Below are 22,277 nucleotides of genomic sequence, written 5' to 3' on the forward strand. Positions count from 1 at the left end.
TTTTAATATGAATTCATAAAGCAATCATTCATATTTTTTGATGCAAGAATATGAAAAATTCCACCCTTCATTCCATTTATCAACTTTTGTGTTAATTCACTTTTTCACGTTGAAAAATGTGATTTGTAATTAAAAAAATACAAAAATATTTTTTTTGATTTTTATTTATATTGAGAAAAAGATATTTCACGAATGGAAATGACATTGTTCATGTCATTCAGCAGTTTCTGTACTTGATAGATTTTTCTTTAACTTTCATTTTGATTGCTTTGTTGAGTAACATTTCACATTAGCAAATCACAAACGATGGAGTATGCAAAAGCATAAAGTGTAACGAGACTTTATGTGCATTCAAGTGCGGTGTTAATTTGTTAGGATCTCTTTTTTTGATAAAGAATAGTTTTTTGATTTTTTATAAAGCAGACTGATGAAGTTAAGTAACGAGTAAATTGTCTCTTTCCATTCATTAATATTTAAAAGAATGTTACAAAAATACTTGCCTTCTCAAAAAATTTCCACTCTGAAAAATATACACAAAATAACTCAAAAATGAAAGTTCTTTCGAATAAAAAAACAAGAATATATATAATCAAATCAAAAATTAATCACATTTTCACTAAAATCCAATAGAAACTATTTCTTACTCAACACAAACTCAATGATAACGTATGTTTATCAAACAGCTGCTAAAAGAACATAACCTGCAATGGCAGCGACTTTGGCAGTAGTTTCCAGAACATCTTTGCCAGTTATTGGAGCTTTCTTTTTTTCTTCAATTTCATCAATAACTCTTCTAATTCCATTATTCAAACGACCTTCTGGTGGAGCTTTCGGAGCATATGGATGTGGCACTGTTGTTGTTGTGTTCGATGTTAATGGAAGTGATCTTGGTATCTCCATTATAATCTACAAAATAAACAATAGCATTTGCGTTTAAAGATATTTTTATTTCATTTATAAAATCATACTGAACGTTCATGATTTAAAATATCCATTCCACGAGTATGAAGATTAAATGATTGAAAACTTTTAACAATTCGCCCAAGCTGTTCTGCTGATTTTGCTTGAAAATGGTATTTACATAGGAGAGTTAATGTAAAGAATCTTGATCCAGGTTCTTTTGGAGCAATTGCAAGAACAATTGTATTCTCAGCGAACCATCTAACACGATCATCCAATAGATTTCTAACGCCATCTGAAGAGAGAACCAAAACGCGCTGTTGTTTTTTTCCTTCTTTGTTTACCTTCACAATATCAAAGTAGTATGATTCTTGATCTCCAACCGGTTTTATTGGAAGTTTTCCAGTTAACATGAAAAAGTATTTGCTATGGTAATAATTGATCTATTTTAATTTGGTTTTCATATTTTAAAAAACATTTGATTTTTGAACATTTTTTGCTTAAAATTTCAAAAGATATATGTTGGACTCAGCTCAAGTGTATGAAGGGCATTGGATCTATGTTCAACGAGATTCCAAAAATGGATAATTCGGAACAGATCCTTCCATTTTTCCTTCATCATTGTCCAATAAAAACATTTCGCAACATTAACATATCATAAACTGAGATCATAAAAGGTGAAAAAGTTAAAAAAATAAAAAATAAACCAAATAAATATACAAAAAAAAATTTATAAAATTTCTCATTTTTGAAATTACATCAAAACTTTCAAGAAGAAAATATCTCATTAAATCATTTAATTTTCGTTGTTTCAATGGTCATTTGAAGCACTTCAAATTCTCGTGATATAAAATCATACTATTGCAATTAATAAAAAAAACGCAACTGCAATTTCCTTTTGAATATCATTATTAAACACTCAAAATTAAACAAAAGTAATACTACTAAATCCTTTTATTTTATAAAAAAGATCAATTGAAGTATCCTTTAAACTATGTTATCAATCCTCTCTTTGTTGATCTTTCAAATTACTTCAACAATACATAATTAATCCAAAGTGTTTCTAAAATTACTAAAAATAAATGTATCCAAGTAGTTGTCTTCATCAAACTGTGTAAATCTAAATTTTGATAATTACATTTGAGGCATCAAATTTCTGTTGATTATTCTCAATAAATGTTTTGATCATTAACCCAAATGCATAAAATATTTATCGGAATCGATGGAGATTTCAATTTTATTTGAATATAGATAAAAAATTTTAGTCCATTTTCAAAATAGAACACGATGAAGGTTCTGGATTTTATAATACAACAACTGCCCAATTCAACACGATTTCCAAAAAAACATTCACTTATCTTAATAAAACGAAAGACAAAAAGATTGTTCGTTTTGTTAAATAAGATATGATTTTGGCAAATTGCTTTTGTAAATGTTACAGAATTATCAGAATTTTCTTTTTACAAATTTCAACAACAACTTTTGAGATGCAATTATTATTTCAATGTTTTTTACTTTAAATGCATTTTTTTCAACTTTTTTAAACTCCAAATACATCATGGGGAATATAATCGAAATATAAGAAAAGTCAACTTTTAAAGAATAAATAGAACACAAATTACTTCAACTTCGAAAAAAGACATATTTTCAGCAGTATACTTTTTCAGTTTTTATTCGATGTGTAAAGAAACCAATGAAAGTTAAAGTTTTTAAGCGTCGGGAACAGCAATAGTTCCATCGTCAATTCTTGGGAAAAGATCCTTTGGAGATTGTCCATCAACAGAGCATCCAACGCTGACGCATGATCCAAGAATCTCCTTAACTGTGCCTTTTAAAGTGCAAGCAAGAGATCTGTCGCGAACAGTACGTGCAATTTTTATGACTTGATCCATTGTGATTGACCCGCTGTGTTTAACTGGAAAAATATCATTTCAAAAAAAATACATTTATATAAACTTAAGTTGCAAAAAGTCATGGAATATCCAACGCACTGTTTTTAACTTTCTTTCTGTCTCTTGGAGGTTCGTTCAAGGCTTGGATAATCATTGAAGGAACTGATGGAACAACAAAAACTTCGGCTTGTCTGTTCTTCACAACAAGCTTAACGGTCACACGAAGTCCTTTCCATCCCATTGTCGCTTTAGCGATATCTTCTCCTGTTTTTTTTGGATTCTATATTTGCATATTCAATCACATTATGAAAAATATTATAATGCTCTTATCAAAAATCAAACTAATCCAAGAGGACCAATTTTTGGTGCAAGGGTGGAAGCAGCACCAACTTCACCTCCAACTGCACGGATGAATACAATTTTCTCTTCGTTTGGATCAATCTTTGGAGGCATTTTTACAAGATTTCACGATCATAAAAATCCAATTTTCACAAAACATTTTGATCTTTTCAATAATAATATGATTATATATTTCCGCAGTTTCCTCCAGCGAAAGTGAAAATCGCGAAAAATGAAGACAATTCATCAAGTTGAAACGATATCAGTTCCACGCGGAGGTTCTATTATACTTTTTACATTTTTAACATTTAAAATTTTATGACTATATTTTATATTCCACCGTTTAGTGAAAGTTGAAGTACATTGCAGACAGGTTCGTGTTACTGGACCTCGTGGAGTCATCAAGAAGTCTTTTTCACACATCCCAGTTGATTTAACACGTAAAGGAAGAAAAGTTACAATTGCATACTGGAGCGGTAACAGAAGACAATGCGCTCTTGTTCGCACCGTTTACACAAAGATCAACAACATGATTCAAGGTGTTACAAAGGTGTGAATACTTTATCTAGATTTATCTCTTTCTTTAAAAAATGAGAATTATTTTCAGGGATTCCAATATAAGATGCGTGCTGCATATGCCCATTTCCCAATTATGATGGTTGTTTCTGATGATAAGAAAACTGTTGAAGTGAGAAACTTTTTGGGAGAAAAGCGTGCTCGTATCATCAATCTCCCTGAAGGTGTCACAGCTTACAGGTCAACTGGAGTGAAAGATGAAATTGTTCTTGAAGGAATCGACAATGAATTGGTTGGAATGTCAGGTTTGTTATGATTGATTGTTACTTAAATCTCAATTTATTTTTCTTTTTAATATTTATATTTTTATTTTTGTTGATAAAATGTTTTGAACTTACAGCCGCTCAAATTCATCAAAGCATTCTTGTGAAAAACAAGGATATCCGTTTCTTCTTGGACGGTATCTACGTTAGCGAGAAGAATTCTATCTCTGAGTAAAATTCATCTTTACCCATTTCAAATTAGATCGTTTCAACAAGAATATATGGACAGTTATGCAATGAAGAAATTATATTGATGTTAACATCTCAATTTCAAAAAGATATCTACAATTTTTCAAATAGATTTTAAAAATTGAATTGATAACATTTGACAAGAAATATGCATTTGTCATATTCTCAAAGATTCAAATAGACTCTTCATTGAATATTTCTAAAATTAAGTTAAAAGTCACAATTCAATTATTCAAAATCTAAGTGGCAAAAAGTTATTTTTAGAAAAAATTGTTCATGATCGTAGATACAACTGCAATCTTTATCGTATGTTGTTTGAATGAAAATTCTTCCCCAAAATTTGAAAAAGATATTGTTGAAGATTACCATTAACAGCTTTTCAAAAGAAAATTTCATTCAATCATTAATTCCCAAAGTTGGTAGGAGAAGTGTTTCATTTCTTTTTCTTAACATCGGAAAAGTTTATTTATATGAGAAATTTCATAAATAATTGTATTTCAAAGTTAATCAGAAAGAAGGTGAAAAAAAAACACGAAAGATGAAAAATCGTGTTTTATGAAAAACGCAAAATTAAAAAAAAATCAATAAACATAGAAAAAAGATCTGATATCTTTGGTTATAAATTTGTATTATTATTAACTTTTTCTCTTTGTTAATTTTTTAAATCCGCTTTGTCTCCCAAACTTTCTAATTTCAAATGGATACTGAAACTTCATCTGCTACAGACTCAACGGCAGCTGCTCAAACAGAAGAATTTTATTTGCGTTATTATGTTGGGCATAAGGGACAGTTTGGTCATGAATTCTTGGAGTTTGAGATTCGGCCAAATGGAAAACTTCGTTATGCAAATAATTCTCATTACAAAAAAGAAGAAATGATCCGAAAAGAAGGTTTGAAGAACTGATTTTGTTATCATATGTAAGCTGACGCTTCTGTTCGTTAAATGTGAATAAACTTTTGAATATTAATGTGTTGCTTTCAAAGTTTATTTAAGCCCATGTGTTGTTGCAGAATTTCAGAGGATTATTGATGAATCGGAAATTATGAAGTATAAAGATATTTATTGCACACAATGGATTTATTTACCATGTTTCATTTTAAACATTCTCTTTTTAACTTACCAATTTAGAGAAAGTGACGAAGAATGGCCTGAAACAGACAAAGGTGGACGTCAAGAACTGGAAATAGTTTATAAAAATGTTCATAGCTCATTTGTGGTTTGTAGGCACTTTTTTATAATTAATCATCTCGATTTTATTATTAATTTTAAAGACATGCAAACTTTCAAGTCTTACAAGCATTCAGGATTCGAGAGACCCAGATGGATTAAGAACATTTTATTATCTGGTTCAGGACTTAAAAGCTTTTGTGTTTTCATTAATTGGACTACATTTCAGAGTTTGTTTTTTTTAATTTCATTTATAAATATAATATTAATTTATTTATGTAATTTTTTTCTGTGTTTATTTGCTTCTACAATTCAATTATTTATGATATTGATTATTTGATGTTGTTTAACAAGATTAAACCAATTTGAAATTATCATTAGGCTTCTATAAGGCTAAATGTGGAATTAAAATTTTATTTATTTTTTAAAAGAAAGTGTTGCTTACTATTAATTCATTCAATGACAAAATGCTTCAAAATAAAAAAATGAAATCTGTTTTTGCATACGCATTTGTAAAAAATATTTTCGTGAAATTTTATGATTAACATTGAAAGCAAGATATCTTTTATTCACAGTAATACCACATAAAAGATATGTCTTTTTATGATATTGAATCTTAAAACTATCAGAATTTTATATCCGTGGAAAGAATACAATTTAATGAACAAAAAATAAAAGTAAAAAAATACTTAGATCTCTTTGCTAAAAAAATATATGGCTAATACTTTTTTGAAAAAAACCTTTTGTTAGAGTTTTGAACGAAAAATTATAATTTTTGTGGGAATACTTTTTCAAAAGTGAGTTTATTATTCTGTAAACTGAATAGATATAATCTCAACGCACTTTTGAAAAAGTATTCCCACAAAATACAATTTTCAGTTCAAAATTTGAACAAAAATATGATTTGAAAAAGGAATAGACATAAAAATTAAAAAAAGGAAGCAAAACATAAATATCTGATCTTCAGAGACAATCAATTTACACCTCTGCGATATCTTTCATAATTGGAAGAATATCAGCAATAAAATTAATAAAATCGCCTTTCTCTTCATTTTTGAATGGAGTTAAAGAAAGGAATTGAGAGGATATACATTCTCCTTCGTCAATACTGTTTAGGGCTCTTATTGCCATTTCTTTAAAACTTTGGACTTCTCTTTCAATTGAAGAAGTGTTTAGTTTTTGATTTATGAAGAGAATATCTTGAAACTTGCGAAATGGACTCGTAAATGATGCATATCTATACACATCATCAGCCGCAACATCGCTAACACAAAACATTTTTCCATTCTTTTCTTTTTCAAAATTTTCTTTTTCTTTTTTCGAAGTTTCATCATCCAAGAAGTTTTCTTCTTCAACCTTTTCTCCTTCTTCAAAATGACAAGACAAAATCGGACGCTCCCAACACACTTTCACGGATCGCTCATTATTCAGCTGACGATCAGCAAGTGTCTCAGTTGTTCGATCTGAAACACCCCAAGAGACATATGAATTCTTCAAATATGGCTCAATCAGGAATGGGTGGTCGCACGGAATCGAAGAGTGTTGATAACCACTTGTTAAATGCCTGGAAGAATCAACAACTTCACTTCCAATAGAAGATGGTTGGAAAACCTTTGCATGCATTGGGCATATGTCGCAATGGGACGGAGTGGGGTATGTCGAGGCAACTACTCGTCCTAACGTGCCAAAAGGAACAAGACCAGTTGCAGCAACTGACACCACTCGATCGCCAATGCGCAGCTGCCCTCCAGTGACATCACTACCATCATTGGTTATTCTGAAAACTGCAGAAACAAGACATTCTGGATGAATTGAGCAAGTAACATGAATGCGAGTTGTTTTTGGTTCTTTGACTTTTGAGTGAACATTAGCTGAGGTAGATGTTGGGCTTTGCCCGTCTTCATTAAAAGTGAAAGTATTCTTTGACCATCCACTTTCCCTCTCATATCTTTCCATCACAGTCATCCCCATTTTCTCAAGTCTCATTGTGGTGGATTTTCCGACTTCTGCTTCCGGTTGCTTGCTCATATACTTTTTCTTCTCATCCATCCAATCAATGAACCTTTGCACTTCCTCTTCAGCATTGCCATGGCCAAACACAGAGAATACGTCAAACCTCTTCAGGCGAATTGGTATTGAAGTCAACGACTCACAGAAATCAAATACAGCAGGAAAGTTCTTTTTGAATTTCGACATTATCTGTAGAGCATAAAACGAGTATTCCGTACAGTCTTTTATCGGATTGAAGCGAGCATATAGAGGAGAATGACTGTTATTGACTGGATCGATGAATGGGAATGATAAGGTCACATTCATAGGAAAGTGAACTTTTGCGACATTTGCTTCTTTTGCTTCTGATTGATCTTTTCGCTTCATTTCATTCAAATTCTTTCGAATATCTTGCGATTCATCACCAGATCTAAATGCAGATCCTGAATCAAGCTTATAGCATCCAAGATCCTTATTCTTCCTTCCAACTTCTTCTTGATTCAGCCGGTCTCTATCAAAAAATTTTTTGTAAACCCGAGAATTAACAGCAGAAAACTGAGAACTTTGTTCGTGCCAGTTACGACTTCTGTTGCTGTAATCATTGTTCATTGTGAGCGTTAACGTGAAGTTTGGCATTGTTAGCATTTGAAGAGTTAAATGAGATATGTGTAATAATTTTGAAACATCCTTCATATCAATCCACATCTGTGAGGTTGTTAAACAATATGAAAGAAGATTTGGATATAGTGAATATTTTGGAGGAAGCAACGATATTTTTGTGCCACCTTCTTCTGATCTTTGACTCAGTATTTCAGAACACAAAAGAGCAAATGGGATGTTGCTGAACAAACTTGTTTCTTTCCCTGGAATTTGTTCCTCAAATGCATCAAACTCAACCTTTATTAGCACATCTTTATTATTATCATCCGCATTTGCTTTCAAACTATCTCTGTTTACGTTCATTGATTCTTTACCTGTCACATTATTTACACTCAAAACAGACCCAGATGCAGCCAATAGAGCGAGCGGATGAGGAATAGAAGAGACAGAAAGAGGAACGAGCTCTCCTGATTCATCTCGTTTTGATACAGAAAGAACATTCAGATTGCTTCCACAAACACATATTACATCGCTTGGAGATAAAGTTGGGGTTTCATTAGGAACTGTTTGAAAGGCCGCAAGTTGGTGTTCGAATTCTGTTAACTGCTCTGATGTCTTATTAACTGTTTTTGTGAATGAAGGGATTGCTGATATCAACTGTATTGGTACACACATTGCGTCACCCACATTGTACTCGGCAGAAACCACTTCTTCATCATGATCATAGATGTAGCTGAGCATGCTTTCACTATTAAATTTTTCTTTTCCATTTCCCTTTTGTGGATTCCAAACATCACATATCCCAATCTTTCCGTCTGTTGCAGATCTTGTAGAGTAAAAACCATACAGTCCCTTTTTCAGACTTCTTTGTGCTCTCTCCAAATCTGCTTTGCTCACCTCTTCTCCATCAGCTCGACTTCTCTGTACTAATTTTTCGGCTTCTGCGTAATTCATCATAAATTTCTCTCTTTCAAATTTCAAACTTTCATCATCATCATCGTCGTCGTCGTCGTCTTCATCTTCTTCATCTGTATCTTTTGGATTTGTATATTTCCCCCCACTTTTGAATTTATTTTGTTTCTGCAGCTCATCGTTCATTTCTCTTTCATCTCTTTCTTCCTCCTCCATTCTCTTCATCTCCTCCACCTTCATTGCTCTTCTTCGCTTTCTCCATCCTTTTTTCATTGAGCATAAAGGGTGCACATAGCACATAATACTTGATATCTTTCCCACATCAATGCCTCGCTTTGAAATCAGTTGGTTCCGAATGAATGAAAAACGGCTGTTGAAACATTCATCCGAAAGCGGCTGAAGAGAAATAGAACGAGCAATTAAGCGAGCAAAAAGAGTAGGGCAGTTCAAAGAAAGAATGTGATGAATCTGCAGAAGAGATTTAATGAATGAAGAAGACAAGCAAGCACTTTCAAATTGGTCAATAAGAGGTGCTCTACTGTTGAAGTCATTGTTATCATCACTTTGGGATTCGAATTGCGATTGTGTTTGTGAAACAGAGGCAGTGGCTGAATATGGAAAAGAAGTCGAAGTCGAAGAAGAAGAAGAAGAAGAAGAAGAATCCTTCTGGCTTTTTGGTAAGCAGTACTGTGATAGCGAGTAGTCAGACGGAGAATGAGATTGGGAATTTTGATTTCTCATTCCAGAAAGATTATCAAGTCTCTTAGTATTTTGTTGTGGCGAAGGGGATACGTATAAATGCTGTGATTCTTCTTTACAAGTTTCTTTTATCTGCACTTCATTCAGCGTTTCATTGTTGTCCATGCTGTCTCTCGGATCTTCGTGCAACTTCACTTCCTTTTCGTCAATCTCATCATCATCATCATCATCATCATCTTCTTCTTCTTCTTCTTCTTCTTCTTCTTCTTCTTCTTCTTCTTCATTATTGCTTTTTTCATATTCATTTTCGAGTGTTTCATTCTTCCACATCGCTTTCATTATCTCGCAAAATATTGCTTCCTCTTCCCTTGCTTTTTTCCATTCTTTGTATTCTTCCATTGTTTGTTCATCAATTTCTTTACAAAAACCAACCCCAGATAGCTCTGAAAGTCTTTCTTCTTCCATTTTACTCTTTAATTCATCCATCTTTCTCTCCAATCTCCTCATTTTCAGTTCTTCCTCTTCTTCCCTCTCGCTCGCCATCGGGTCCAGAACAAAGCTAATTTTCGGAGCATCAATTCTGTACACTCTCGCTGGAATCAAATGGGGATAGGAAACATAGCACACACACCCAACAAGCAACCGAAGCACATCACTGACCATTTGAAGTCGTGCGGAGCAGGAAAGAGAAGCAAAAGAAGGGGGAAGAAAAGTTCTTGGATCAATTTTTGCTAACGAAGAAGAGTGAGATAACATCTTTGTCATTTCTTCTTTCAGCTTTTCCTTCTCCTCTTTTTCATCGTCTTCATCGCTTTTCTTTGAGGAATCTGTATCCATTTCTTTGTTTCCCTCGATCTTGCTTGATTTTTCAAACATTTCCTCATTCATTTTCATGACTCTGTAATAATCATCCTTCGCCTCTCTTTCTTCGTCAAATTCTTTTCCGTTTTGTTGTTGTTGCTTTTGTTGTTTATCAAAGTTGTCGATATTATGATCTTCAAGTCTTTCTCTTTTTTCAATGCTTTCATTTTCCTCCTTTGTCTTCTTTGTAAGATACCTCTGAATCTTTTTTCCTTCCTTTTTAGTGAAAAGTGGATTTCCAACATTAATAATTTGAGAAGGTTTTTTCGATTCGTTTGCAAACATCTTCATCTTCACCGGGCGAACAAAGTTCTTCAGATTCAGAGTAGATTTTCTTAAGCAGTCAATCTCTCTCAATATTTCTTCTTTTCCCTTTTCTCCACTCCCATTTGCTTCGTCTTTTTTGGAATTCTCTTCTTTTTGATCTGTCAAACAGGGCGACCCCGTTAAGCAATTCACACTTGGAACTGTCATCGGCATCCGGTTGACTGCCAAAGACGGCAAAGGAAGCGAATGTGACAGAAAGAACGAAATGGAAGGCTTGCGCAGAACATAAAGCGATGAAAAGCCAGCACGCAGATAAGAGCCAGGAAGGAGCTTCGGCTCAAAGGGAATGAAGCTTTCTCTCCAATACTCGATCGAACCTGAGAATGAAAAGAAACACAGAAAGAGTTGAATAATAAATCATTATTTTTTTATAAAATGTAAAAGTCAAACCAGAATTTGAATAAATCTTCAATTCGTTTTCATCTGCCTCCTCAATCGGTTTATCCGAATGAGGTCCTGCTTTGAGCACAGCAACACGACACTGTTTGAGCAGAGGGAAATGAAGGGAAGCAGAATAAGACAAGTCAGAATGTGAAGGTGGCTCCAATAAATGAGAAGGATATGCCGCCTCCATCTTGGCCTCTTCTTCATTCTCAATTGACACAAGCTCTTCGTTCAATTTGTTTCGGATGGCTAATTTCCTTTCTTCATCGTCATTTTCTTTTTCCTCTTCCATTTTCCCTTTCTCTTTCACTCTTTCATCTTCCTCCTTTCTCCACTTCTCAATCGCCTCTTTCCTCTTCTCCATAGCTTCCCCTCTAATTCTCTCCATCTCTCTTTTCCTCTCTGGATGCTCAGGAGCCATCAAAACCAGGTTCCATCCCATTTCATTGCGTTCTTTTTCTTCTTCACTCAACGCCGGATACAATTCCTCTGCTGCTTTGATGACAACATCTGGCTCAACAAAAGGAAGAAGCACAACTGATTCGTAATGAGGCGGTTCAGCAAGCTTGCTTCCGTTGATAATTATGTCTGTAGGCAGAGGCTGAAATGGATGGAAAGATGAAGATAAGGAGGAAGACAATGAAGAAGATGATGATGAATACAACGAACATAGTGAAGTTTCTGAAGTTTTCGAATATGTCAGGTTAAATCTAACTTTGCTAGTATCAATAGAACATGCATTTTCATCGAAATTCTCTTTTTCTCTCCTTTTGCCTTTTCTGCTTCTTTTTCTTCTTTCTTTTTCTTCTCCTTCTTCCATTTCTTCGTCTTCAACGTTCCACTTATTATTCTTCAGTGTATATTTAACCAGTGCATGTTTGTTTTTCTTCCTAAATCCATCTGGTGTAAATGCATTGTCCACATACAGCGTAGTCACAATGAATTTCGAAAGCGGAGAAGAAGAAGAAGTTAAAAGAGGACGAAGCGGATGAGGAAGAAGATTTGCATTAACAGGAGGAAGGATTGAAAGCAGCTGCTCAAATGGGTGAACTGGCTTGTCCAGTTCGAATGGGTAGAATGCGTCTATTAATAACAACGATAATTATTGTGATAATGACATATCAGAAAAATAAATGCAAAATGAAAGGGAAAAGAATGTGATGAAAGTGAAATGAAAGAAAATTGAAGAGAAAAGAAATGTGAAAAATGTGATTATTTAGTTGAAAGATGTATCAAAAATTGAAAAAAACACACAAAATGTCATTTCAAAAAAAAAAATAATATGTTGAGAAAAGAAAATGAAAAGTTGAATGTTAAAGAGAAAAAGATGAAAGCATACGCAGAAAAACATAAATATATTCAATAAAATACTTTCAAATAAATATTTCTCATTTCCTTTTCTTTTTCCTTTTTTAAAAAAAATTTTTTTAATTATTAAACAAACCTATCCTATCCTTCCCTTCACATTCTTTCCTTCCTCTCTCAAATTTCTCTGTGAACTGTGAGAGGCCCACGAGATCAGTCAGCAGAGGAGAATAAAACGAGGAGAAATAATAGCTCCACGACGGACAGCCACATGTGTAGTACAAAAAGACGAATTGTAAAGCAGTGATGTAGTCGGAGACAAGGTCATACAGAGGATGAGGGAAAGGAGATTGAGAAGAAGGAGAAGAAGGAGAAGAAATTGAAGGAGAAGATGAAGAAGAAGATGTTGAAGATTTTTGTTCATCACACGAAATTTCATCATCATTTTCATCAGAAATTTTCTTTTTTTCAGTTCCTTCTCTAAGATTTGGCAGTGGCAGAGGGAAATGAAGCTTCGTTGTGTAATACATTTCTCTCCAAGTGAGATCAGCAAACCGAGTTGGTTCTGTTGAAGAAGAAGAAGAAAAGAAAGAGGAAGAGGAAGAGGAAGAGGAAGAGGAAGAGGAATAAGAAGAAAAAGAAAAAGAAGAAGAAGAAGAAGAAGGTGAAGGAGAAGAAGGCGAAGAAGAAGGCGAAGAGGAAAGCGAAGCAGCTGGAGAAGGAGAAGGAGAAAGAGAAGAAGGCGAGAATGATGGAGATGATAATGATAATGGTGTTGTCATTGGATTTGAAGAAGAAGAAGAGGAAGAGGAATTAGAAGGAGGAGAAGAAGAAGGAGAAGAAGGAGAAGAAAAGTGTGACTGAATGCTCAATCGATCCATCTCATTTGGAAGCGCATCAAATTTGTAAGCTGGCCAATAATGTACATATTTATTTTTTTGTGAAGAAGAAGAAGGAAAAAAAGAATTCCATGGATTTGATAGAGAAATAGAGGAACCTGAAGTAGAAGAAGAAGAAGATGATGATGATGATGATGAAGGTGATGATGAAGAAAACTCATTTTTGGAGTTATCACTGGAATTTCTTTTAAGTTCATTCGCTCGCTCCATCTTCTTTCTCTGCCAGAAACTCATTTCTCCTTTCCCTTCTTTTTCTCCTTCATCTTTTTTAATACAGTTACAGGAACAAATACTCTTACTGCTATTAATACTTCTATTAAATTTATCATAACCATAATTACTACCAGTACCATTACCATTATCATAACTTTCACCTTTTTCTTCATCTTTTTCTCCTTCTCCTTCTTCTCCTCCTCTTTCCACTCTTTCTTCTTTTCCTTTTCCTTTTCCTTTTCCTTCTTCTCCTTCTCCTTCTTCTCCTCTTTTTCCTCTTCCTCCATAATGATGAGCGCCTCTTCCGCTTCTGCCTCCAAACCCGCTCTTCGACTCCCTCACATTCAGCACCCCCCCCCTCAGTTCTCTCCTGTCTGCCAAAAGCATCGCTCTTATCCCATCCTCTCTGCTTGCATACTCCACAAAGCCAAGCCCTTTCGATCGCTCCTTCGTTTCATCTGTCTTGTCGCGTTCTGTTGCAATCCTCACGCGAAGTGGAGGTTCACTTGGAGTGAGGGCAGTGGAGGGATCAAAGAGACTTGATTCTTTGAGTGATTCGTCTTCTTTATCTTCTTTTTCGTTTTCGCCAGCTCCAGCTCCTGCATCTTCTAATGTTTTCTTTGCTGGACCCAGCAGTTCCAGTGCTTTTCCTTCCATTCCTTCTTCTTTGCTTATCATTGATGTTGTTGATGATGTTAATGCGTTTGCTGCTTTCCTTTCTCTTTTTGGCAATTTAACAAGAGAAGCAAAGAACTCAAACAAAACATCGGCAGATATCGAAAAATGGAGGTTCTGCACAAACAAGACGAATTCACTGTGCAAAGAGGAATGCTCATAAAATGATAGGAAAGGGATACGCCTATAACAAGAACGAGAGGAAGAGGAATTGGAAGAAGGAAACTGAAGAGATGATGGATTACTTGCCCAGACTCCTCCTCTGTTTCGCGGGATCATCAAATCGCTCACCGTCTTGCTCTCCTCCTTCGCCATTTTCTGGCAGATCGCTTCGAATGCGCCCCAATCAGCCACCCACCCTCTTTCAGTGAGGTGGGAATGCATCGATGGCAGCACGGCTTTGTAGGCAGAGATAATCGCAGTGATAGCCTGTTCGCCAATGTTCAGTGAGATTATGCGCGGAATGAAGTCGTTTCCGACAAGGAAGCAGAGGAGCACGAAATCGTCCACAGCGCGCTCGAAGTCGAAGGGGAAGGACAGAAGAGGATGGGTTGGAGAGGAAGAGGAAGAAGAGGAAGAAGAGGAAGAAGAGGAAGAAGATGTTGACGAAGACGATTCAGATGAATGCGTCGTTTCTTTCTGAGAAGATGGAACATTTTGAATTGTTTCTAATGATTTGCCATCCTCATTTCTGTCTTTATCTGCACTTCCACTTTCTATGCTTTTCCTCCTATCTCCATTAGAATAACTATCACAACAACTACAACTACAACTGCCAAGTTTGCCATCTTCCATGAACTCCTTGAACTCCAACGCCAAGTATTCTCTCAGCATATTCACATGCAGAAACTGCAGCTTCATGCGGTGGTTCAAGTCGAGCGGAGAATCGTCATACAGCGACTCCTCCAGCTCCTCCCGCATTATCACAACGTTCCGCTCGTGTGTTAGCAGCGCCAGCATAATCAGATCCGCATCGCGCCCGTAGATGCAATGCGAAGTGGACGGGTCGTAGTCCCTCTCCCGCCTCTTGTTGCGGATGTACGACAGGATTTTGTGTTCTCCTTCACCTGGAACATCGCTGCCAGAAATGATCACCTTCAGCCTTTCCCATGCTTTGTCTGTGCTCATTTTCATCTGCGAATAATACTTAATGTATTCTTTCAATTTGCTCATAAATTCCGTTCCAGGCATGACGCAGTCGTCAGTCAAAACATGCTTTCCATTTTCAACTTCAATGTGAGTCTCAGGTGAATTTTGAGCTTCAAATGCAGATCTATACCAGTTTCTCCTTTGCAAATGCATTTTCACCCTTGGAGCAACTCCTGAATAATAAATAATAAATGAAAATTTCAAAGATACAGTTCATTCAAATTATCAGAAGTCAAGCCATCCGTTGCGAAATAAACTAGCTTCTTCGGCCTTGCAGCTTGAAACAATCTGTCGAAAGTTCGAAAAACTTCGGTCATTACTTCTTCTTCTGAACAAATTTTACCAGATAATGATTCATAATTAAAAGAATCATAAACAATTCCATTTGCATCCAAGTATAAATTATCTTTCAAAAATCATTGTTAAATTGTTAAATATTGAAAAATAAAAAAAATCAAAAATCAAATTTGAATGTTAATTTAAATGAAACCGATGTCAGGAGCAGAGAATGGATCAGCTGGTGAAAGAATCATTGGATAGCGTTCACTCATCCATCTATCATAGCAATAAAAAATTAATCTCCAATAAAACTTAGCAAATATTCACACCTGAAAAGACGAGGAATCCCCATTTACGAAATACGATCGTTCAATTTAAAAAAATATTCTTATTTCTTTTCAAAAAAAGAAGCAGATCATATATATGTGTAATATTTTTTGATTGTTCTCGAAAGATTTTCAAAAAAAATTTTTTTTTCTTTTATTAAGATAAGTTTTCCATTTTTATAATATGAAGTTAAGATAAACTCTTTTTTGCAAGATTTAAAAGAAACTATATATTTTATATATTAAAAGTTCTTTTTGAAACAGAACATCATGTCTTCACTGAGAGGAAGTTGCAGAGCAATTAAAAGAACTTATTGAATTTTTGTCATCTGATAGATCTGAAATCCGTTAAATAGTCACGAATCATTTGGCAGGATTTTCCACAAATCCAAAAACAAGACAAATACTTGCATCGTTGGGCCTAAATGAGATATGGAAGCTTTGAAATGATGCCCAAGATACTGCACATGCAGCTTTAATATCTATTGTTAACATAACTTCTGATCGTCCATCTTGCCTAAAATTTACTCGACTTTACCAAAAAGATCTAGTCGAAGCGGAATTGAAAGCGAGCGATCAGTCAAATGATGAGCATCAAAAGGGCAGTTCTAAAGAACTATTCACTTTGCTTGTGGATAGAATAAGTGACGATGATAATCCTTTTCGCTCGATGTATGCCGCGATATTGTCGAATATCACAAGATATCCCGAGGTATTGAACTTGTTGTTTCACACAATTGGTGTTAGAAAGGTTCCTACAAAAATGGAAGAGCGTTACTCATGTTTTGATGCAGATATATTAATTTTGAGACTTGAGAACTATTTTTTGAAATCATCTCGATATGCTAAAGGTGTGAAAAGTTCAAAAGTAAAATTACAATTAAGCGATCCATTACACTATGTTGCGTCGTTGTTGACGGACATATCTCAACTTCCAGAATGCAGAGTAATTCTCCTCCAAAGGCAAAAGCAACCAAGCATTTCATCATCCGCTTCTTCAACAGCTTCTGCATGCTTTCCTCGTCCGACACTTATTGGAAATTTGATTCCTTTTATAAGGCATATTGATTTAATGCGTCGCGGAGGAATTATGGGCACCATACGCAACTGTCTGGTGGAAGGAAGCGAACCGTTAAGATTACTTGGCCCCTCTACAAATTCATCCGCAAATTCAACAACTTTTTCTCCAACAGACACTTCGACAGAAAAAGTCGAGCACCCTGGTTTTGATCTGATAGCTTCGCTTCTCCAGACGATAGCTGATGAAGATGGAGAATATCCGCCAGGTGAGCTTGCTGGATTACCTGACATTTTGTCTCAGAGACTGCCTCGCAACGCCGCTAAAGAGAAGATGAGAAAAATGACACAACAGCTTACTTCCTCGTCAGATGGCACTGAAGATAAAGGCAGTGTAGAACGCAAAGAGCATGAGTGGGAGGTGGTCAGCGACGGAACAGGATTGATTGGGTGTGCAGACAAAATGGTTATTGTGGATTGAGTGATGAAGGAGAGGTTAATAATATCATCCACTCCGCATGGGCTGCACACAAGCAGTGTGGATGAGATCAAGACAAAGGAGACGGACCCGTTCATCAGGAAAATGTGTGGGCAGATTCTGCTGCTGGTTGTGTCATCGAAGGTGGGAAGGGAACGAGTGAAAGGATGTGGGTATGCGTATCTGATTATTCGCGAGTATCACAAAAACGAGACAAATGACGAAGCTTTTGAGGTATTTGCGCAGGTTGTTGATATGATCATCAGAGAAGAGGTGAAAGAAGAGAAGGAGGATGAAGCAAAAGGAGAAAGCAGTGGAGATGGAAAAGAATCAAAAGCAATCGAGTCTGATTCAAGAAGACTCGAAAGCAATTCTGAAAAATCGAATGAAGCTGGAGATGCGAAAAGTTCATCTTCATCATCATCTTCTTCTTCTTCTTCGAGTGGTGAAGTTGTCACTCATGTTGAAGAAGGAGGTGTTGTGCACAATTATACAGTTGTTGCATCAAAAGAAAAAGAGGCTATTCTTTCACTGTTTATCCCTCCACCAAAAAAGTGAGATTCTTGCGCTTTGTTTTGTAATCAATAAATGAATTTCAGTTTTAAATTCTCGTAAATAATTTTTCGTATTTCAAAGTTTCTGTTTATATTCAATCAAAAATATTCGACTTCTGATATAAAATGACGGAGGCTTTTAATAAATGTTGGCATAATGCTACTTTAAGGGTACCTAAAAAATTAAAAATAAGCTTTATGAAAACGCTAAATTATTTCAAGTGAATTTTCATCAACGCTCTTTGGTGTTGACTGAATGTTTTATTTTTCATTTAACTTTTTTTGGGTTTGCGTTCTCAAAAACAACTGTCCCCTAATATGAATTTTGAATAATTTTTTCGATAAATTAATTAAATTACAATAAAAAGACATTTTTAGGTTTTTAAATTTGAATTTTATTGCTATATGCAATTGTTTGGGTTGAAAATAACTCAATTAAAGTATTTTTATGAAGTTTGAAAAAAGTCTCGTAAAACTTAAGATTTGAATAATAAACTATTCAATCATTTTTAGTTTTGATCAATAGGTTATTATGAACCTAACATATTTGTAATATCTCTGCATTGCATTTTTTAGCTATTTATTCATGGATTTAACGAAAAAATTGGGTCCCCGTAAAGTGGCATCTTGCCTAAATGTTTTGCTCAAATGAAATAAAATTTTTATTTGTTTTTCGCTTGTGGAATTCCAAGAAAAGAAAAATATATATATGAATTTTTAGAAACATTTTTGCATTGTTTATGTGAATGATAAAGAAACTCATTCAATTATTCATATAGGAAATTACAGAAAAGGTTGAACTTTTTAATGATGAAGGTTACAAACAGAAAAGTGGATAAAAGTTTTAACACATTTCATCAACACTTTGACACAATTTAAATTTGTTTGTCAAAACAAACAAATTTTTTTTCGGAAGATAATTCTTATCTCCCACTTCCTGAATGGATTCTTTTGAATGTCAAATATGAGACAGAATTCTTTCATACAGTCTGTCCCAAAAAAATGTTGATCTGTCCTTTTTTAATGTTCATCATCCCATGCTTATTAAATAAAGGACATACCATATTTTATATTTATTAAATGGATAATAAATAAAAAAAAATTAATTTCATGTAAAAAATGGAGTTATTCCTATATTTTTTGCTAAAACATGATCAATGATGTTTATTGTTTGTAATTCAAAAGTTCATTTACAGATTATGCAGCTGTTTAATGTCATATTCTTTCATTATCATTCTCACTCGAATTGGTCTTAAAAGAGAATATTCTTTTAAAAATCTTTGGATATCTGTTTGTTTTTTTGATGATTATTTATTGATTCGTGTTTATTTCATATTGTGACTTTTTTGAACTATTTGAATCAGTTTCTTTTATTCATATGTTTATTTTATACTCCGAACTTGTATTTGTCTGTTTTATTCGTGCTTTTCACTTCTAAATCTCAGAATAAAATTGAATATTGATTTTTGACTGTTGCGCTTGTTTCATTATTCTTAATTTTAGATATATATAAACAAAGAAAGCGATCAAATATCTCATTGATCACACTTTGGATTCAAGAAAATATGATTCATTTTTTCTCACTAATCGCAAGTGTCAACACAAAAGTTTATGAATTTATTTATTTTGTCTCTTTACACATCAAAAATATCACAAAAATAAAAAATCTTCATTATGATAAAAAATCAAAGTTTTGAAATCAAAATTAAAAGTTCATAATCTTGTTTTAAACAAATAAATTGTCGCTTTCAATAATAAATGCAATAATTAAGGAAAATAAAAAGTTGAAGTTATAATGATTTTTTCAACACATAGAAAGCATGAGAAGGATATACTCTGCAATAAAATGACAGAACAAATTAGCTTATTTGAAGAATGCACTAAATTGAAGTTTTTTTAAAAACAGGTATTTTGCTAAAATATGGAAAATTTGAGAACAACAAACCGACTGTTTCTGTTGAATTAACTTTCCGTTTCGCATGCGATAGTTTTTTGACTTAGAACCAATCATGAGGTGATCTTCGATATGTTTCATTATTCAATCTTCACGATATATGGGTCATTCTTTTTGAAAAGTCGCAAATGTTTAATTTGCAAATAAATCAAAATTTTCATATTTTGCTCAAATTTCTGTTTCCACTCACCAAACTTCACTAATATGGAATATATTTTTGGATAATGCTATTTCATTCATTCTGAAGAAATTTTGTGAGTGGAAACAGAAATTTGAACAAAATGTGAAATTATTGATTTATCTGAAAATTAAACATTTGCGACTTTTCAAAAAGAATTACCCATATGAAAGATACAAAACCAAAAAGAAAATGCATAAAAATGGTAAATTGAAATTGAATGATTATTACGTGCGTACCATTTCTATTTTGTTTATTTTCGAGTCATTTACTCAAAGTGCTCTTAAGCAAAGCATGACATAAACAAAACATATCAATCACACTCTTATCATGCAATTTTTGGCATCCTTCATTGATATTGTTGATGGTATGATCAACATAAAAAAAGGACAGATCAACATTTTTTTTGGACAGACAGTAGAAGATAATTCAATAATTTGTTCCAAGTTTTTTTTTCAATCAAAAAAAGGTTATTCTGACATTTCCGTGCAAAATTGAATATTGAAATATAAAAAAAGTTGAGAAAAATCTTTGAAAGAGCTGTGTAGAACAAAATTCATAAAACAATATATTTCGTCACATATGTATTCAAATAAAATAACTCTTGTGATCTTTTTCATGAGTCTATTGTATTTCACAAAGCAAGAGAAGAGCAAATTAACTGGAGATTTGTAATGTTGCAAAATTTTTTTATTATCTTAAGCTTGAAAATAAGGGAGGAAAAAAATAGTTATTGAATTTTTTGAAAAGTTTTTTAAGCATTATTTTCAGATGAAAGTTAAAATTCAATATTTTTATCACATTTTGATTCAAACTTTCCAAATTTCTCTTGGACAAAAATTGAAGTACTGTCAAGCATTTATTAACATGCTGGTGAATTTTGGTTTGTTGGAATGAAATTTTGGATTAATTAACTATTATTCATTATCACCTGAAAATAAGACAAATGGAGCTTTCAAAAAAAAAAAAAAAAAAAAATCTTGAAAACGAGAAGTTATAAAAGTGATGTTTTTCAAAAGAATGAAGATCACTGGGTGATTATTTTTGTTTCCATCTAGGGGGCATATTATATCTTGACCTCAAATTTTTATCTCAACCCTTTTTTTTTTATTTTTGCAACTTTCTGATGCTTTTTTCGAGCACAACAAATGTTTGAAACAAAAAATTAAAAAATTCTCAATTTTATCATAATTATGATTTTCAACTTTCTGTTATTTTATCTTTTGAACATTTTTTGTTCACAAAAATTGTAATAATTTTTTTAATTCAGTACCCAGATCAAAGACTTGATGGCAATGAAGTGAATGTATTATGCAAAACGTTTTTAGCCACAACATTTCAATAATATGGGACAAAATATTTGACTTCAGGCATTTTCATTGAAAAATTATGCACTTTAAAATGAACTTTTTTGTTATCAAAGAAATTGAAAAAAATGGGTTCATTTTTTGAAAAACATGTGAGGTTACAAAACATTTTGTTATTTCATCAATGATGCATGATACCGGATATGAAAATCAAATTCATATTGAAATCTGAATAAGTTTAATAATGTTATTAGGAAAACAATTTTTTTATGCTTTGTGCATAAAAAGCTTGAAAGTCCGAATTTTCCCCCATATATTCCCGTATTATTATTTTAACTTGTTTTTACTTTTTCAAAATAATTTTAGACATTTTGTTCTTATTTCACTGTTTTTGCTTAAAACACGATTTTTAATATAAACAAGTGTTTGTGTCAAATTATGCGTAAATGAAAAAAATATTCAAAATTTTATTTATTGTTTATTTGTATTAAGCATTGAAATGAAAAGGATCTTTTCAAGAATTTGAACTGAAAAGCAAGTATAGATGATTTTTTTGAAATTCAAATTACCAAACATATTCAAACAAATAAATATTTTGACACACGAGAATCGTTATATTTTTATAATGTTCATTTATCATTTCAAAGAATTAGAAAACAAAAGTTTATTTATTTTGGAAATCGTGTTTTTTTGGAAAATGTGTGAAATGAGAAAAAATGTAAATAGTTGGGTGCAAAACCTGCACACTTGACATTTTCTTTTGAAATGCTCTTCCACTTTTATATATGTGAAAGCGTTTGGCATTTTGATGCAACCAGTGACTTTTTTTGTCCAACATTAAGTC

At 33.4% G+C, this 22,277-nt stretch overlaps 6 protein-coding genes across 6 annotated transcripts; 3 read left to right on the forward strand and 3 right to left on the reverse strand.

Annotated features, from left to right (window-relative positions):
* Window positions 1-66: 66 nt before the first annotated feature.
* MONOS_9713 (uncharacterized protein) lies at window positions 67-1,520 on the reverse strand. Its single transcript, XM_067880239.1, has 2 exons — window positions 969-1,520; window positions 67-906 (listed from the first exon to the last, which is right to left on the reverse strand). Exons 1-2 carry the CDS (start codon window positions 1,311-1,313, stop codon window positions 676-678), a joined length of 576 nt encoding a protein of 191 aa, XP_067719809.1. The 5' UTR covers window positions 1,314-1,520; the 3' UTR covers window positions 67-675.
* Window positions 1,521-2,522: 1,002 nt separating this feature from the next.
* On the reverse strand, window positions 2,523-3,267 carry MONOS_9714 (putative 60S ribosomal protein L12-1). Its single transcript, XM_067880240.1, has 3 exons — window positions 3,135-3,267; window positions 2,892-3,072; window positions 2,523-2,815 (listed from the first exon to the last, which is right to left on the reverse strand). The coding sequence occupies exons 1-3, from the start codon at window positions 3,243-3,245 to the stop codon at window positions 2,610-2,612; spliced, it is 498 nt and encodes a 165-aa protein (XP_067719810.1). The 5' UTR covers window positions 3,246-3,267; the 3' UTR covers window positions 2,523-2,609.
* Window positions 3,268-3,323: 56 nt separating this feature from the next.
* Window positions 3,324-4,364, forward strand: MONOS_9715 (putative 60S ribosomal protein L9-1). The gene is made up of 4 exons (XM_067880241.1): window positions 3,324-3,409; window positions 3,479-3,681; window positions 3,739-3,952; window positions 4,048-4,364. The coding sequence occupies exons 1-4, from the start codon at window positions 3,364-3,366 to the stop codon at window positions 4,143-4,145; spliced, it is 561 nt and encodes a 186-aa protein (XP_067719811.1). The 5' UTR covers window positions 3,324-3,363; the 3' UTR covers window positions 4,146-4,364.
* Window positions 4,365-4,856: 492 nt separating this feature from the next.
* MONOS_9716 (protein mago nashi) lies at window positions 4,857-5,830 on the forward strand (the record flags this gene model as incomplete). The annotated part of the gene is made up of 5 exons (XM_067880242.1): window positions 4,857-5,049; window positions 5,144-5,207; window positions 5,289-5,376; window positions 5,432-5,557; window positions 5,682-5,830. 5 exons carry the CDS (start codon window positions 4,857-4,859, stop codon window positions 5,694-5,696), a joined length of 486 nt encoding a protein of 161 aa, XP_067719812.1. The 3' UTR covers window positions 5,697-5,830.
* Window positions 5,831-6,305: 475 nt separating this feature from the next.
* On the reverse strand, window positions 6,306-15,971 carry MONOS_9717 (putative 5'-3' exoribonuclease 4; the record flags this gene model as incomplete). Its single annotated transcript, XM_067880243.1, has 6 exons — window positions 6,306-11,032; window positions 11,106-12,182; window positions 12,544-15,513; window positions 15,579-15,668; window positions 15,831-15,895; window positions 15,949-15,971. The coding sequence occupies 6 exons, from the start codon at window positions 15,969-15,971 to the stop codon at window positions 6,306-6,308; spliced, it is 8,952 nt and encodes a 2,983-aa protein (XP_067719813.1).
* Window positions 15,972-16,708: 737 nt separating this feature from the next.
* MONOS_9718 (uncharacterized protein) lies at window positions 16,709-17,998 on the forward strand (the record flags this gene model as incomplete). Its single annotated transcript, XM_067880244.1, has 3 exons — window positions 16,709-16,796; window positions 16,884-17,412; window positions 17,497-17,998. 3 exons carry the CDS (start codon window positions 16,709-16,711, stop codon window positions 17,996-17,998), a joined length of 1,119 nt encoding a protein of 372 aa, XP_067719814.1.
* Between the last annotated feature and the right edge of the window lie 4,279 nt (window positions 17,999-22,277).

Source organism: Monocercomonoides exilis (assembly GCF_001643675.1).
Source record: "Monocercomonoides exilis strain PA203 chromosome Unknown scaffold59-495361, whole genome shotgun sequence".
Taxonomy (NCBI): Eukaryota; Preaxostyla; order Oxymonadida; family Polymastigidae; genus Monocercomonoides; species Monocercomonoides exilis.

Excerpts from the sequence above, each read along its gene's own strand:
- MONOS_9713 (XM_067880239.1), bottom strand. The coding sequence starts at position 1,313 with ATGTTAACTGGAAAACTTCCAATAAAACCGGTTGGAGATCAAGAATCA. Across the intron at positions 907-968 it reads TTTTAAATCATGAACGTTCA|ATTATAATGGAGATACCAAG; the intron begins GTATGATTTTAT and ends TTTATTTTGTAG.
- MONOS_9714 (XM_067880240.1), bottom strand. The coding sequence starts at position 3,245 with ATGCCTCCAAAGATTGATCCAAACGAAGAGAAAATTGTATTCATCCGT. Across the intron at positions 3,073-3,134 it reads AAATTGGTCCTCTTGGATTA|AATCCAAAAAAAACAGGAGA; the intron begins GTTTGATTTTTG and ends ATGCAAATATAG. Across the intron at positions 2,816-2,891 it reads CAGAAAGAAAGTTAAAAACA|TTAAACACAGCGGGTCAATC; the intron begins GTGCGTTGGATA and ends ATATTTTTCCAG.
- MONOS_9715 (XM_067880241.1), top strand. The coding sequence starts at position 3,364 with ATGAAGACAATTCATCAAGTTGAAACGATATCAGTTCCACGCGGAG. Across the intron at positions 3,410-3,478 it reads GATATCAGTTCCACGCGGAG|TGAAAGTTGAAGTACATTGC; the intron begins GTTCTATTATAC and ends TCCACCGTTTAG. Across the intron at positions 3,682-3,738 it reads TGATTCAAGGTGTTACAAAG|GGATTCCAATATAAGATGCG; the intron begins GTGTGAATACTT and ends AATTATTTTCAG.